The sequence below is a fragment of the Rhinopithecus roxellana genome, chromosome 11 (assembly GCF_007565055.1).
Source record: "Rhinopithecus roxellana isolate Shanxi Qingling chromosome 11, ASM756505v1, whole genome shotgun sequence".
NCBI lineage: Eukaryota > Metazoa > Chordata > Mammalia > Primates > Cercopithecidae > Rhinopithecus > Rhinopithecus roxellana.
In genome coordinates, this window is record NC_044559.1 from 95,311,214 (window position 1) to 95,327,942 (window position 16,729).

General features: G+C 39.2%; 1 protein-coding gene across 1 annotated transcript in view; it reads left to right on the forward strand.

The window, feature by feature from the left end:
- The window catches only part of MTPAP (mitochondrial poly(A) polymerase), a 37,857-nt gene extending 26,128 nt beyond the window's left edge, over positions 1-11,729 (forward strand). Inside the window, exons 6-9 of the mRNA XM_010357042.1 lie at positions 1,785-2,011; positions 8,390-8,482; positions 8,564-8,637; positions 10,599-11,729. Coding sequence (XP_010355344.1) covers positions 1,785-2,011; positions 8,390-8,482; positions 8,564-8,637; positions 10,599-10,961 — 757 coding nt within the window. The 3' untranslated portion in view covers positions 10,962-11,729. The remainder of the gene's footprint in view (positions 1-1,784; positions 2,012-8,389; positions 8,483-8,563; positions 8,638-10,598) is intronic.
- The last annotated feature ends 5,000 nt before the right edge of the window (positions 11,730-16,729 follow it).

Here is a 16,729-nt window from a genome sequence, read left to right on the forward strand (position 1 = left end):
CTTTTATATATATATATTTTATTTTTATAGAGACAAGGTCTTCCTATGTTACCCAGGGTGGTCTCGAACTCCTGGGCTCAAGCCATCCTCCTGCTTTGAAATGCTGGGACTACAGGCGTGAGCCACAGTGCCCAGCCAATAAATGCCTTTTTGTCTTTACCAATTATATATATATATATATATATATGTATGTATGTATGTATGTATGTTTGAGATGATGCCTTACTCTGTCACCGAGACTGAAGTCCAGTGGCTTAATTTTGGTACACTGCAGCCTCGACCTCCCTGGGCTCAGGTGATCCTCCCAACTCAGCCTCCCAGGTAGCTGGGCCTACAGGTGTGTGACACCACACCCAGCTAACTTTTGTATTTTTTGTAGAGACAGGGTCTTGTCGTGTTTCCCAGGCTGGTCTTGAACTCCTCGGCTCAAGCCATCTGCCCACCTCAGCTTCCCAAAGTTCTGAGATCACAGGTGTCAGCTACTGTGCCCAGCCATTTATTAATAAGTATAAAGAGCCTTTGTGTGTTTTACTTATTATTTAAATCATGTTTAGAAACTTTGATTTAAAAATTCTGAGTTCTAGGCCGGGCTCGGTGGCTCACGCCCGTAATCCCAGCATTTTGGGAGGCCAAGGCCGGTGGCTCATGAGGTCAGGAGATTGAGACCATCCTGACTAACACGGTGAAATCCTGTCTGTACTAAAAATACAAAAAAATTAGCCAGGCATGGTGGCGGGCACCTGTAGTCCCAGCTACTGGGGAGGGTGAGGCAGGAGAATGGCTTGAACCCTGGAGGCAGAGCTTGCAGTAAGCCAAGATCGTGCCATTGCACTCTAGCCTGGGCAACAGAGCGAGACTCTGTCTCAAAAAAAAAACAAAAAAAAATACATAAATAAATAAAAATTGTAAGTTCTAGATCTACATTTTCTTTCTTTCTTTTTCTTTCTTTCTTTTTTTCTTTATTTTTTTGGCAGGGTCTTGCTCTGTCACCCAGGCTGGAGTGCAATAACGCTATCTCGGCTGACTGCATCCTCTGCCTGCGGGGTTCAAGTGACTCTCCTGCCTCAGCCCCCCAAGTAGCTAGAATTACAGGCGTGCGCCACCATGCCCAGCTAATTTTTGTATTTTTGTTTGAGGTGGAGTTTCACCGTGTTGGCCGGGCTGGTCTCGACCCCTGACCTCAGGTGATCCGCCTGCCTTGGCCTTCCAAAGTGCTGGGATTACAGGCATGAGCCACTACGCCTGGCCCTAGATCCACATTTTCTTTCTTTCTTGTTTTGAAACGAAGTCTTGCTCTGTCTCCCAGGCTGGAGTACAGTGGCTTGATCTTGGCTCACTGCAACCTCTGCCGCCCGGGTTCAAGCAATTCTCGTGCCTCAGCCTCCTAAGTAGCTGGGATTACAGTGGCACGCCACCACACCCAGCTAGAGAAGGGGTTTCACCTTGTTGGCCTTGAACTCCTGGTCTTTAACTCCTGACCTCAAGTGATCCGCCCACCTCGGCCTCCCAAAGTGCTGGGATTACAGGCATGAGCCACCGTGCCCAGCTTACATTTTAATTATCAATTTTAAGAGGATATGTTAATGGGAATGAATGTATTTGATATTCAGCTATTCATATTAAATTATCTATTGCAAATTCATAATGCTTTTGATTAATCATGATGTTCTGAATACATTCAGATATAGTAGGATATTTAGATATGTTTCTTGGCATATGTTTAATTTTACCTTTGGTTTATAATTTGGGGATTTGAAAAATTTTCTTATTTTTATGTTTTGAAGGATTGCCTTGACAAGTTCTGAACTCCTTTATATATATGGTGCCCTAGACTCAAGAGTGAGAGCCTTGGTGTTCGGTATACGATGCTGGGCTCGAGCACATTCGCTAACAAGTAGTATTCCTGGTGCATGGATTACAAATTTCTCCCTTACAATGATGGTCATCTTTTTTCTCCAGAGAAGATCACCCCCTATTCTTCCAACACTAGATTCCTTAAAAACCCTAGCAGGTAAGACTAGAAAGAAACTTCTCCATTTTCTTTTTCCGATGTTATGAGTAAATATAATTACCATGTGTTACCAAAGCCCCATCTATTTGTTTATTAGTCATAAAATTTGTCTCGACTTTCAAAGCCTTGTGGTTCTAAACTTATTATTATTATTATTATTATTATTATTTATTTTTTTTAAAGCCTACCGGAGTCATAAGAACAGATGATTTGGGAAGCCAGGGCCTTTAGCTAGCTTTTTAAGCTTTATTGATATACCTTTATATGCCTTCAGCTAAATTTATATACCTTTAGCGAAATTTTTTGAGAGTTCTGTTTTCTGTGTATCAGTTGGCAAGGTTGTTTACAGCAGTTGTGAGATAGCTGGAGCTCCCCCCTAGTTGACCAAGTCTAGAATGACCTTTTTCAGATACAACTTTTGATTGGATCACAGTCTCAGAGATGACTTTCAAATTGGAACTTATGTTTAGACTTGTATTAGAGATATTAAAACTGTTTCATGATGTTTCAAAGATTCTAAATGTGTTTTTAATGAAAAGCTTATAAGCAGTCTTAGGTGCCTTATTTTAAATTTGACATACTATATCGTTGGTATTATAAATGATTTTATAAATGCCTCCCAGGTTCAAGCGATTCTTGTGCCTCAGCCTCGCTGAGGCCTGCTGGAGAAGTTATGCTATGAAATCTTGCAATTGTAAATGCTAAAGGGAAGATAATTAAGGGGTACATACATACAAATGCATACTCTGTCTTCTACCCATCTTATGTAATTGCTGCCTGATAATTCAATTAAGTGCTTTCTTGAATCTTCCTGTTTAAAATGACCTTAAAAGGCAAAGTATTTATGTAGCTTGGTGTTTAAAATCTTTAGCTGTCTAGACACGGCCCAGTTTTCCTTCCTCTTCTCTACTCCTCTTTATGTGTCCCACATTACAGCCAGTGCTGTGATTACCCTTGTAACATTTCATCTTAGCTCTTTGTTCACACCGTTTTTCTGCCTGGAATCTGCCTTCTCTTCTCTCAGTCTAAATTATTTTTTCCATGCTACCTTCCCTTCTCCACATTAGAAGTGATCTCTTCCTGTCAACACCGTAAGTGTTGATATTGTTTGAAATCGACCTCAAAAAAAGCTTGATTTGTGTTTACAACTAATTGATCACAGCCAGTTACAAATTTCTGTGTTTCTTCTCCACTCCCACTGCTTCACTTGACTAGCCTAAAGAAATAAAATAAAATGAAATAAAATAAAATAAAGCTAGATTTGATAGGTTAAGGGAAAACGGGAAGTTTTCAGTGGAGTAGAGTGGTGGTCACTTATCTCACTTTTGAGATTAAAATAGAGGGCAGCATCAATATCTGTGCTCATTTCGTCCCTTAGTGTCATTCATTCAGTATTTACTGATTACTTCCTATGCATCAGGTGTTATTGGAGCAGTGGGGATATGAACAGTGTTCCCAGATAACTCACAATCTAGTGGAGAGGTAAGCGATACGTAAGATATGGGCAGATCTCCACCATTAAACTACCTGTAAGTAGCACTTCCTTTTCCACTCCTGCTGTGTGCAGTGATGCTTAATGCTACTCTCACAGAAACCATCGTGGGGAAAAGTCACGGAACTTTTGGAGTTCAGAAACTGAGAAACAGTAGAAGCTATGAAAGGAGGAGCAGAAGAAAGTTGAACTTGGTATAGACTACTCCTAAACATCTTGATTGCTCCCTTCAGTCTTACAAGTACTGGTACCCCTGCCCATGTCAAGGCCCTGTTGTCCTCTGCCTGTGAAGACTTACATTGTCTTTCTCCCTTATCTCCAGTTTGGTTCCCACCAATCTATTCTTAGTTAAGAGAGTGATTTTCACAAATACATATGATAGTATTATTCTGTTTTGCAGTCCTTCAGTAAATTTCTATTATCTTTTTTTTAAATGTCCACTAATTTTTTAAAATTTTGTTTATTATTTATTTATTTATTTTAAGAAAGGGTCTTGCACTGTTGCCGAGGCTGGATTACAGTGGCGCAAACTCGGCTCACTATAACCTTGACCTCCCCGGCTCAGGTAGTCTCACTTCAGCCTACTGAGTAGCTGGGACTATAGGCATGCACCACCATACCTGGCTAATTTTTAAATTTTTTGTTGAAACGGGGTCTTGCCATGTTTCCCAGACTGGTCTTGAACTGGACTCAGGGGATCCTCCCACCTTGATCTCCCAAAGTGTTGGGATAACAGGTGTGAGCCACTGTGTTCTACATTGTAGGCAGGCTGGAGTGCAGTGGTACAATCTTGGCTCACTGCAACCTCTGCCTCCCAGGCTTAAGTGATGCTCCCACCTCAGCTTCCTCAATAGCTGGGATATACAGGCTTGTGCCACCACTCACTCAGCTAATCTTTTAAAAAACTTTTTGTAGACCTGGGGTCTCACTATATTGTCCAGGCTGGTCTCAAACTCCTAGGTTCAAGCAATCCTTCTCGGCCTCCCAAAGTGCTGGGATTATAGGTGTGAGCCACCTTGCCTAGCCTCCACTAATTATTTTAGGAAAAGAATATGATACGTGGACAAATTTTAAATGACCTGTTGAGTTTTTAATTCCAAATCTACTTTAAAATACATTTAAATATGTTCACATAGCATCAAAACAGGCAAAACTAGCTTGGAATTCTTTAATATTTCACTTGAAACATCACATTTGATTGTTTTTAAATTTTTGCAGTAGTTTTTAAATGTGGTAAGAGAATTTTTCAGGCTAGTTGTTACAGTTGCGTCTCGGCATATAGCACATTGTAGATGCCTAATTGTCAAAAAATGCCAAGCAAAATTTGATACATTTTTTGCCTTCCATCACCTATGGTTTTTGAAGTTGCTACAAAATAACTTGTCTTAGATTAATGAATATTAAGAATTGGGTGAAGATCATTTTGAGGAGAATTTATCAACATTTTCCTTATCCTTTTTTTTTTTCTCCAAAATCCATAGTTTTTATACTTTCTGATTTTGACCAGTAGTTCAACATTGGTGGACATTAAACCTAAGGGAGGAAACAATTTTAAACTGTGAAACAATCAAAACCATCTTGAGTCTCGGTGTTTAATCATTTAAGTGACTTGAATCTTGTGTACAGTCATTTCATTTCTGCTAAGCTATACCACTTACTTGATACACAAATAAAGTAGCAATTTGTTCTTTTTTAAAAGAAAAAAATATTTTGTTTGCTTCCTTGCTTGTTTATTAATAGAAGGCAGCATGAATTCCTAGAATACCTTCCAGAACTTCTAGGACTTGGTAAACTACTATTTAGAACCTAAGCTAAGATAAAGACCAAACTTTTTCACATTGTGTGCAGGGCCCTTTGTCAGCTTCCTTTTCATCCTCTTCTCTTACGTTGATTCCTGTATACCAGTGGGGAGCGTTAGCCAATCTTGAACTCCTTGATGATGCTTGATGTTTTATGCTTTTTTTCATTGCTCCATGCTTTTGCCTGAAATGGCCTTCTCCCAGCCTCCCCCTGGCCCCGGTTTTTTTTATGGAGAATCTCAAGGTTAAGCCAGAAAAGACAGACAAACCCAGTACAGGATCTCATTTGTTAGGTCTTTTCTCGCCGTCCTCTGCCTCCCAGTGGGTAGTGCTTTGTTGCTTTCCAAGCCCGTGGTACACACGTGTATTGTAACAACTGTTAGATTGTTGTAGTTCTTTTATCTGCCTGCCTCAGCGTTGTCAAGCTTTTCTAGGGCTGGCTGTCTTTGCTTCATCTCTGCGTCTTCTGTTCCTGGCATAGTATTGGCTTCACAGTAAGAGTTCACTATATAGATTTCAAAATGATTGGATAACATTTTAAAGTTGAGGGCTGTTTGTACTGGGCAAGATGTACCATGATGTTAACTTTCATATTTGGTTCCTCTTGAATTGCCCTGTTTCATTGTGTTTTCTTATAATCTCCACCGTGTTCTCTCATGCGTCTCATTTTCTTGTGTTTTCCATGCTTTTTGGTTTTGCTATTTTTGTTACATTTACTTCTGTGCTTAGTGCTTTCTTTGAAGATTCATTCCTGAAAAAAGACACAGCAATTAAAACAGCATCAATATATGTGACTGACACTGCCTCACAAAAAACATAAACTGTTAATTACTTGAAGTAGTAAAACATGTGCCCAGGTTCCTTAAAAATAGATCTAAGTAGAAATATATATATACACACACACACATTTTATATAGCTCCTTCAACATATTATAAATTGTATAGTAGAGCACATAAAATGTGCTATTAAAATGTTAGAACCTAGAATAATTTTTGATAAATTATGCAAGTAACCAGGTCTTGACAAAAAAATAATAATAAACACAAAAAATGGGAGACAAATTTATAGGAGGCTTATTATCTCTCTGGTGATTATAGGCATTTGAAATCAAATATCAGGGCTGGGCATGGTGACTCACGTCTGTAATCCTAGCATTTTGGGAGGCCGAGATGGGTGGATCACTTAAGGTCAGGAGTTTGAGACCAGCCTGGCCAACGTGGTGAAACCCTGTCTCTACTAAAAATATAAAAATTAGCCGGGCATGGTGGTGCTTGCCTGTAGTTCCAGCTACTCAGGAGGCTGGGGCAGGAGAATCACTTGAACCTGGGAGGCGGAGGTTGCAGTAAGCCAAGATCACTCCACTGCACTTCAGCTTGGGTGACAGAGCCAGATTCCATCTCAAAAAAAAAAAAAAAAAATTAAAATAAAAAAATAAAGTATCAGCAATCATTCAGATGATTGGTTATATGCCTGCTATATGCTAGATGCTCGTTGCGGGCAGGTCAGTGGTGGGGAGTTGGGCAGTAATGAATAGGATAGTGGCCTTTGTAGTTCCAGACTGGGGCAGAGGAGTGGACAGCATACAGACAGTCAGAATGCAGTCAGATAAGTCAGATGGTGAATGGAACAAAAAGGATGGAGAACCAGTTTGAAATTATGAAATGCTTTCAGATAAGAAGTAGCCATTCATGAGATTTCTGAAGAGTGGGAATTTGCTCTTGTAAACAACATATTATCTATTGCAGATAGTGTGGGCCAGGGATTTCATGGTGGTTGTGTATTTATGAAAATGATTACCTCTAAAGATATAAATACTGGTAGAAAAGGTGAATGCCTGAGTCTAATGTGCTGTCATTGAGTTCGTTTTGCTGAATTACTGAATTCCAGTTACTCTACAGTGGACATTTTAGAAATTACCTGAAGCTTTCTTAGTTAGCATTCAGTTTGTGTCATGTATGAAAATGGTAAGAATGGAATTGGATATGTAAGTTAAGTATTGACTAGAGATAGTGCTGAAATTTGGTTTGGTGAAAGATGGGGGAACTCCCTACATTTTCATCTACTATTAGAAAACTGATTACCTCAAAAATTGATTACGAATCATTGGGTTGTTGAAAGACAATAATTCTAGTATGCTAAATTAAATGTAATGTTAATTTCACTGTGGCATAACTAGTCTCAAATCTTTTTTTAAATTTAACTCCATTAAAAGAAGATAAAAAGATTTGAGATTAGTTATCCCATAGGGAAATTAACATCATTAAATCATAGACAAGAAATTATAAATTAAATCATTATTAAATCATTCAATCATCATTATTCAATCATTTATAAAATCTATGATTTAAATAAAGAATAGAGTAGAAATTTATTTAAACTTATTTGTTTTGTTTTGTTTTTTGAGATGGAGTCTTGCTCAGTTGCCCAGGCTGGAGTGCAGTGGCGTGATCTCGGCTCATTGCAACCTCTGCTTCCTGGGTTCAAGCGATTCTTGTGCCTGAGCCTCTTCAGTAGCTAGGATTACAGGAGCACGCCACCATGCCTGGCTAATTTTTGTATTTTTAGTAGAGGCGGGGTTTCACCATGTTGACCAGGCTGGTCTCGAACTCCTGACCTCAGGTGATCTGCCCGCCTCAGCCTCCCAAAGTGCTGGGATTACAAGTGTGAGCCACTGCGCCTGGCCTTAAATTTATTTAAATCATAGATTTTTATTCTGAGGTAGGGAATATCTTTGAAATCTATGAAATAGGCCAGGCGCGGTGGCTCACGCCTGTAATCCCAGCAGTTTGGGAGATGAGGTAGGCAGATCGCCTGAGGTCAGGAGTTCGAGACCAGCTCGGCCAACACGGTAAAACCCCATCCCTATTAAAAATACAAAAATGAGCTGGGCGTGGAGGCATGTGCCTGTAATCCCAGCTTCCCGGGAGGCTGAGGCAGGAGAATTGCTGGAACCCGGGAGGCGGAGGCTGCAGTGAGCTGAGATCATGCCACTGTACTCCAGCCTGAATGACAGAACAAGACTCTTAGGCAAGAAGAAAAAAAAAAGGGAGGGGAAATATGTGAAGTATTTTTTGTTTGTGTTTAAGATGCAGAAGATAAATGTATAATAGAAGGCAACAACTGCACATTTGTTCATGATTTGAATAGAATTAAACCTTCAGGGAACACAGAAACATTAGGTAAGTGTCTTTCTGTTTATTTGATCCTTTTTGGATTGAAATAGGCTTTCCTCTGATTTTCCTTGTTTTATTTTCTTACAGAATTACTACTGAAGGAATTTTTTGAGTACTTCGGCAATTTTGCTTTCAATAAAAATTCCATAAATATTCGACAGGTAAATAATGTTTCACTATTTAGTTATTAGTATCTGGTCTTCCACTGTAGTAATATTTAATTAACTGTTTTCAAAACACTCTAATAAATGTTATTTTATTTCTTTTCTATAGTAATTGGTAGTAACAAGGAGGTTGATGTCCAGAGAAGTTACATGACTTAAGTTTTAAGATCAGTCATCCCTTTACACCAAAGGACAAAAGCTAGCTCTTTAGCATCTGCCTTCTTATTATGCCATGGGACTTCTCTCCTCACTTAGTGTAATACTGTTTCCCTCACAATATGGAATACATTCTAGAAAGTTTCCTGAAAAATATTATTTACATACAGCTGTTTTTAAACTGGATTTGTGTCTATGGAATAAATTTAAGTCCCAAAGATAGATTTCAGTGATTCCCTCAATTTGAGCCCTTAGGATTTAGGTTTTTTTTTTTTTTTTTTTATTATTAGAGCAAATGAACTTATGATTTGGATTCTTCTGAGCACCTGGGATGAAAGACATTTTTTCTTTCAAAAAAGAAACTCAGGCAGAAGCCTAGACAAAATTTGTTTACAAGTGGGAGATAACTTGGCATAGCCCGCTATTTGGGTTTATTTTGTTTAGCATTTGACTACTTGATTACAAAACTTACAAGATTGGCTTCATAAAACACAAACCCAGATATACTTTCTCCTTACTTCTTCACCTCTCTTTTTATCCTTCCCTCTTACCCTCCTCGTGGACTCTGTTAAAAGATTGGGGAGAGGAGAAAGGATTCATTCAGAAAGCTTTGCAGATGCAATCTAGAAGGAAAAAGTCATAAGCATACAAAGTTTGTCACCCTTTTTGTACTCCAAAGCTCAGAGATGCTAAGCATGAAATAAGTTAGGGAATAAATAGTTGCTGCTCACATTGGGGAATTTTGACCATTGGCTTTGTAATAGTTAATTAAGTAATATTTATGGTATCATTTGAAAGAGGAAAAGATATATAGACTAATGGCTTATGTTGGTCATATGATTCATAGCTTTAGCTTTTCTTTCTCTCTCTCTTTTTTTTTTTTTTTTTTTTTTTTGAGGCAGAGTCTCACTCCATTGCCCAGACTGGAGTGCAGTGGCACGATCTTGGCTCACTGCAGCCTCCGCCTCCTGGGTTCAAGTGATTCTCCTGCCTCAGCCTCCTAAGTAGCTGGGATTACAGGCATGCGCCACCACACCTGGCTAATTTTGTATTTTTAGTAGAAATGGGATTTCACCATGTTGGTCAGGCCTGTCTTGAACTACTGACCTCAGGTGTTCCACCTGCCTCCCTCGGCCTCCCAAAATGCTTGGATTACAGGTGTCTTTTTTATTTCTGTGAGATACTATCTTATGTGGCAGAGCCCTGTGGTTGGATCTATAGGAAGATAATGGAAACTTTTTAGTGTTTTAAATAAATAACGAATAATCCTTTGCTCCTGCTCTTTTTTCCTCATCTCATACTTGGGAAACATTAATTAATATATTTAATTTAAGGTTTCTAATTTTGTGTTTCTTTTTCTACCATAATAGGTATGCTTTTAGCAAGTCTCAGAAATAAATATAGCTTCATCTTACTTTCTGCCATTTTTAATCATTTTTTTCTCCTTTCATGCTCTACCTTGTCAGGTAAAAGTTATATCATACTAAAAAGGCTTTTGTCAGTTGACTTAGTCCAGATACCTCTTCTCTGAGCAATGACATCATCATCCATAGATGATAAGCCTAAGTTATTTCTTCAAAGGACACTCATAAAACTACAACTGGGAAAAGAAAACCACAAAAAATGAGAAGTACCCACACCCAGCATGCATACATACTCAGTCCCCTGAGAAGGAACTTCTTTACTGTGTAAAGTTAATGCTGGTGTTTTATGTGTTTTGACATTTTATTGAGTTAACTGTTTTTATATTTAAGCCCTTCATGTACAGTAACTCATTTTTTCTTCTGTGTAATCATCTATAGGGAAGGGAGCAAAACAAACCTGATTCTTCTCCTCTGTACATTCAGAATCCATTTGAAACTTCTCTTAACATAAGCAAAAATGTAAGTCAAAGCCAGCTGCAAAAATTTGTAGATTTGGCCCAAGAAAGTGCCTGGATTTTACAACAGGAAGATGCCCACCGACCTTCCGTATCAAGTAATCAGCCCTGGGGGCTGGCAGCCGTATTGCTACCATCTGTTCCAAACAGAGGGTCCCTTACCAAGAAGAAAAGAAAAAGGTCTGCAAATGAAAGAGTCAAAAACTTGTTAGAATCTTTAAAAAGTAACAGAACAGCAAATTTCACAGAAACCAATGAGAAGAGAACAATTAGTACTCAAACATGATGACTGCTACGTTATGTAAAGAACTGGGCTTATCCTATCAAACTGTCTGTGGACTACTTGGAAAAACTGATTTGAAACTTTCACAGATCTCAGCTTTCATCTGATGTCACTTTTCATGATCTTCTCATTGGCCCCCCCTTAACCTGGTCTGAAGTTCTGGGATGTTTTCAGTCTGATCAGTCTGATACTCAGTGGCACTTTATTAAAACATCAGCTGTGGAGTGTGGCAGCACACACCTATAGTCCCAGCTGCTCGGGAGGCTGAGGCAGGAGGATCTCCTGAGCCCAGGATTTTGAATCCATCATGGACAACATAGCAAGATTCCTTCTCTAAAAAAAATGAAAATAAACATAAGCCACAAGGAACAGGTGAAAGATTATTGTAATGTGCTTTAAGTAAATAGGTAAACTATACTAAACAAATGCTAAAACTCAGTTTTAGGATGAAACCGTTGTTGATATCCACATCACTCCCTGTTTAGAAAACATTTAAAACGACTTTTAGTTATGTACAATACGTTGGCAGTGAATACATTAAGCTTCAGAATTTGGTAGTGCTCTTGAATATGTATATTTGTATTTTTCAAGCGAAGTTCTCTTACTTATACATTAAAGTGGGTTGAAACAAAAAATGTTTATGTTTTTAGAACAGACATTTCAGTCACTGCATTCTTAGGTATTCCAAACCAAATATGATGACATCAATGGATTGCATTTTAAAAATATTATTTGATTTTTGTTTTCAAAAAATCCTGTTTCTAACTAAAATGTGATATTCCCAGTATTCCTTCACATCTCTTTTGAGAACTCCCCGCTTCCTGTGGGAAGTAGACATACCTGTCTCTCAGTATATGCAGAAAATTGGTTCCAGGACCATCCACGTACACCCAAATCTGCACACACTCCTTCAGTCCTATGGAGCCCGTGCATGGGAGAATTCCACCTTGTGCATGAGCAGATTTTGCATCCGGTGACAATACTGTATTTTCAATCCAAGTTTGGTTGGAAAAAATCTGTGTGTAAATGAACTTCTCAGTTCAAACCCATGTTGTTCAAGGGGCAGCTGTATGTTAAAATTTAATTTCCATTACGTTCTCTGTGGAGTAACGGAGTTTTGCTCTTGTCGCCCAGGCTAGTATGCAGTGGCACAATCTCAGCTCACTGCAACCTCTGCCTCCCGGATTCAAGCGATTCTCCTGCCTCAGCTGGGATTACAGGCGCCCGCCACCTCACCCAGCGTTTTAATTTTTTTAATTTCAGTAGAGATAGGGTTTCACCATGTTGGCCAGGCTGGTCTGAAACTCCTGACCTCAGGTGATTGCCCACCTTGGCCTTCCAAAGTGTTGGGATTACAGGGATGAGCCACCGCACCTGGCCTCTGTGGAGTAACTTTCTATTTAAGAAGCAAGTAAGGCCCAGGCATAGCGGCACATGCCTGTAGTCCCGGCTACTTGGGAGGCCGAGGCACAAGGACTGTTTGAACCTGGGAGGCAGAGGCTTCAGTGAGCTGAGATCACACCACTGTACTCCATCCTGGGCGACAAAGCAAGACTCTCTCAAAAAAAAAAAAAACAAAAAAAGAAACAAGTAGTATAGTGTTTAAAAACAGACTTGAGCCGGACTGGCTCCATGACAAGGTATTCAGTCTCCTGGGGCCCCCGTTTCATCTGTAAAATGGGGATCATGATCAGATCAACGTGAGGATTAAGCGAGGGATGTAGGAAAATGCTAGGTCAGAGCATTCTCCTGGCGCAAAGTAAATGTTACTTCTCTAACTGTTGCCTTTCGGTGTTTGTGGCATGTTATTACCTTTTTTGCTACTCAAAATTCAGATTTAGAGTTTGTAGTACTTTAAAAAATTTTCCCATTTAAATTTTATGTCAGAAATTATAATGGGTTCTGCTTGGGATATTTTAAGAAACTCAGCATTGTTATGAAGCAAATGAATTCTGTGTCCTTGTGTCTATGCTATTGGATTACACATTTGACACCAACAAACAAATATCAGTGTTCTTCTGTACAGGCAATGTCTTTAAAAGACATTTTTCATTTGTTCTTTATTTTGTTGGGCTAGAAATCCGTATTGATTTAAAAAGCTTAAAAAGCATTAACCACTTAAGGGTTTCTAAATGAAAATTTTTTTTTTTTCTGTTCACAGATATTTAGTCAGATATTTCCTTTTTTAGGTTGGTGCTAGGTGTAAAATGGTTATTTAAGCACATAAAGTATGTGTATGTGTTAGCATTTTCTTTTCTTTTTGGTAATTTGTAGGACAGCCTTGACACTAGGCTGTTTTACTTTTCAGAATCAGATTTAATTATGTGATTAATTTTAAATCTACAGACTTTTTTTTTTTTTAGAGGGAATCTTGCTCTGTCACCCAGGCTAGAGTGTAGTGGTGCAATCTCGGCTCACTGCAACCTCCACCTCCTGGGTTCAAGCAATAATCCTGCCGCAGCCTCCCAAGTAACTGGGATTACAGGTGCCACCATGCCCAGCTAATTTTTGTATGTTAGTAGAGGTGGAGTTTCACCATGTTGGCCAGGCTGGTCTCGAATTCCTGACCTCAAGTGATCTACTGTCTTAGCCTCTCAAAGTGCTGGGATTACAGGCGTGAGCCACTGTGCCCAGCCCGTTGATGGTTTTTGTACAAAGGGATAATAAAAAAGCAATGCTTTTAGATGATTAATCTGTTGATACCTAGTAGTTTTAGATCATGGCTTTTTGTTGTTGTTGTTTTTGAGATGGGGTCTTAAGTTTGTTGCCCAGGCTGCGCTGGACTGCAGTGGCACAATCTCAGCCTCACTGCCACCTCCACCTCCCAGGCTCAAGCTATCCTCCCATCTTAGCCTCCTGCGTAGCTGGGACTACAAGTGTACACCACCACTCTCAGCTAATTTTTGTATTTTTTTGTAGAGACAGGGACAGGATTTCACCATGTTGCTCAGGCTGGTCTTGAACTCCTGGACTCAAGCAATCTGCTCACTTCAGCTTCCCAAAGTGCTAGGATTACAGGTGTGAGCCACCATGCCCAGCCATGATTCCTTTCTTTTGAAAATAGCACATTTGGCTGGGCATGGTGGCTTACACCTGTAATCCTAGCACTTTGGGAGTACGAGGCGGGCAGATCATGAGGTCAGGAGTTCAAGACCAGCCAGGCCAACATGGTGAAACTCTTATCTCTACTAAAAATACAAAAATTAGCCAGCTGTGGTGGCAGGTGTCTGTAGTCCCAGCTGCTCAGGAGGCTGAGGGAGGAGAATTGCTTGAACCCGGGAGACAGAGGTTGCAGTGAGCCGAGACCGCGCCACTGTACTCCACCTGGGGTGACAGAGCAAGACGCCATCTCGGCAAAAAAAAAAACAAAAACAAAAACAAATTTGAGTACTTGAGTTACTTGAGTATAGGTTTTATCATTAAGTTAGATAAAATTTGGCTGTTAAATTTTCCACAAAAAGCCAGAAGGTGACTGTCTCTCATATGCCTCAGAAGAGTCTTTCTCCTTAGTGTTTAATAAGAAAGTAAAGCTTAAGCAGTTTAAAGCTATCAGCAGGAAGTAACAGCTCATGGCTTATGTATGATTGTATGTAAAGCCTTATTAATGAAAAATTCTTTACATATATACTTGGAAAGGAATGAAAACTTGACCAGAAATCACTTTTCATCTTGGTATGAGGTTGGAAAATTTATTTTAAATACTTGAAAGACTTATTTGGGTTTCCACAATGAATTCAATTACTTGTGGATACAGATTCCAAAGAATATAAACATTACAGTGTTCCTCTGGAATTCCCATGTAGCAACTCTCAGAAAGTATCTGCTGTAGATAGAATCTTTAACCTGTAGTATCTGTGATACAGGATATATCAAATCACAAATTATTTAAAAAGGTACTTTATCTTTTAAATGTAATTGCTCATGTTTTATGTTATCTGTGTGTGTATCCATGCCCTTTCAGTACTCAGTGGAGCCAAAGCTAGATTAAAAGCATTATTCATGTTTCTAAGATGAATGTATTGAAAAAATTTTCCCCCATCGCAGAGTTCCTAAGCTTCTAGAATGTGGTGCTAAGGCATATTTTAAAGAGAGTATTAAAAAGGTCTAACTTGGCTGGGCACGGTGGCTCACGCCTGTCATCCCTGCACTTTGGGAGGCCAAAGTGGGTGGATCAGTGGAGGTCAGGAGTTCGAGACAAGCCTGACCAACATGGTAAAACCCCGTTTCTACTAAAAATACAAAAATTAACTGGGCGTGGTGGCAGGCACCTGTAATCCCAGCTACTCTGAGGCAGGAGAATCACTTGAACCCAGGAGGTGGAGGTTGCAGTGAGCCGAGATTGTGCCACTGCGCTCCAGCCTGGGTGACATCGAGACTCCACCTCAAAAAAAAAAGAGAAAAGAAAAACATTTAACTTGAAACTCTAGATACTATACTATGATGAATACATGGTATGGGGAAAATACCTAATTTGGAACAGGCCAAGTCTAAATTAATGAAAAGTTGGCCAGGCCTAGTGCTCACTCCTGTAATCCCAGTACTTTGGGAGGCCAAGGTGGGCAGATCACTTGAGGTCAGGAGTTCAAGAGCAGCCTGGCCAACATGGTGAAACCCTGTCTCTTCTAAAAATACAAAAATTGGCTGGGCGTGGTGGCACACTCCTGTAATCCCAGCTACTCGGGAGGCTGAGGCAGGAGAATCATTTGAACCTGAGGGTCAGAGGTTGCAGTGAGCTGAGATCACTCCACTGCACTCCAGCTTGGGTGACAGAGTGAGACTCTGTCTCAAAAATAAATACATTTAATTATTAGAGAAAAAACTGTAGGTTGTTATTTTTGCCTGGGTTTATTTTGAAGTGTGGCACCTTGAAAAGTTACTGTAATGGATGCTATCAAATAAAATGGAGCAAACTATGAAAAGATTCCACATTAAGCCTGCATCATGCTCCATGTCGCTGAAATTCTTTAACATGTTAAACTTGTTAGGTACAATGGAAGTCTTACATTTCTGAAGCTTTTCCTCTTATAAAATTAAAGCATATGACATTTCTCTCTAGTTCTACCCCGTCTTGAAAACTGGAGTAAAAGGTGGGTTATGAAACTGGCTGATTAACAAGGAAAGCAAGCTCGCTAATAATTGTATGAAACTTTACTATGGAGAATTTTGAACACAGGCAAAAGTAAACAGTGTAATGAACTTGGCACACATCCATCACCTCTTGCAACAATTCATGGCAAATTGCCTTTAATTTATAACCCCATTAACTTACCACTTCTATATTATTATATATTATATATATAATATATTATTATTCCATTCTGCCATTTCATCTGTAAATATGTAATATTTCTAAAAGATAACTTTTGTTCTAATGTCATCACAAAATCATTGTCAGACCAAAATGAAACAAACAAAACCAGTAATTCTCTAATAATATCATATTTGATTACTGTTCAAGCTCCCCATTGTCTTGTGGATATCACAATGGCTTTTTCCTAGTGCAGCTGTTTGAATCAGTATCCAATTAGAGTGCACATATTGTGATTGGATGGTCTGTTTCTTAACTCTCTTACACTCCAGGTTTCTACTTCATCTCTTTTTTCGCTTACAATTTATTGAAGATAGGGGATTGTCTTAGGGACCCGTTCTACAACATAGATTATGCTGATGATGTCAGCACATATGATTGTTCAACATTGTTCACATGAGCTGTTCAACATTACTTAATGACTTGAAAATATTTTTTATTAGTTTTAGAAAACTCAGCAATT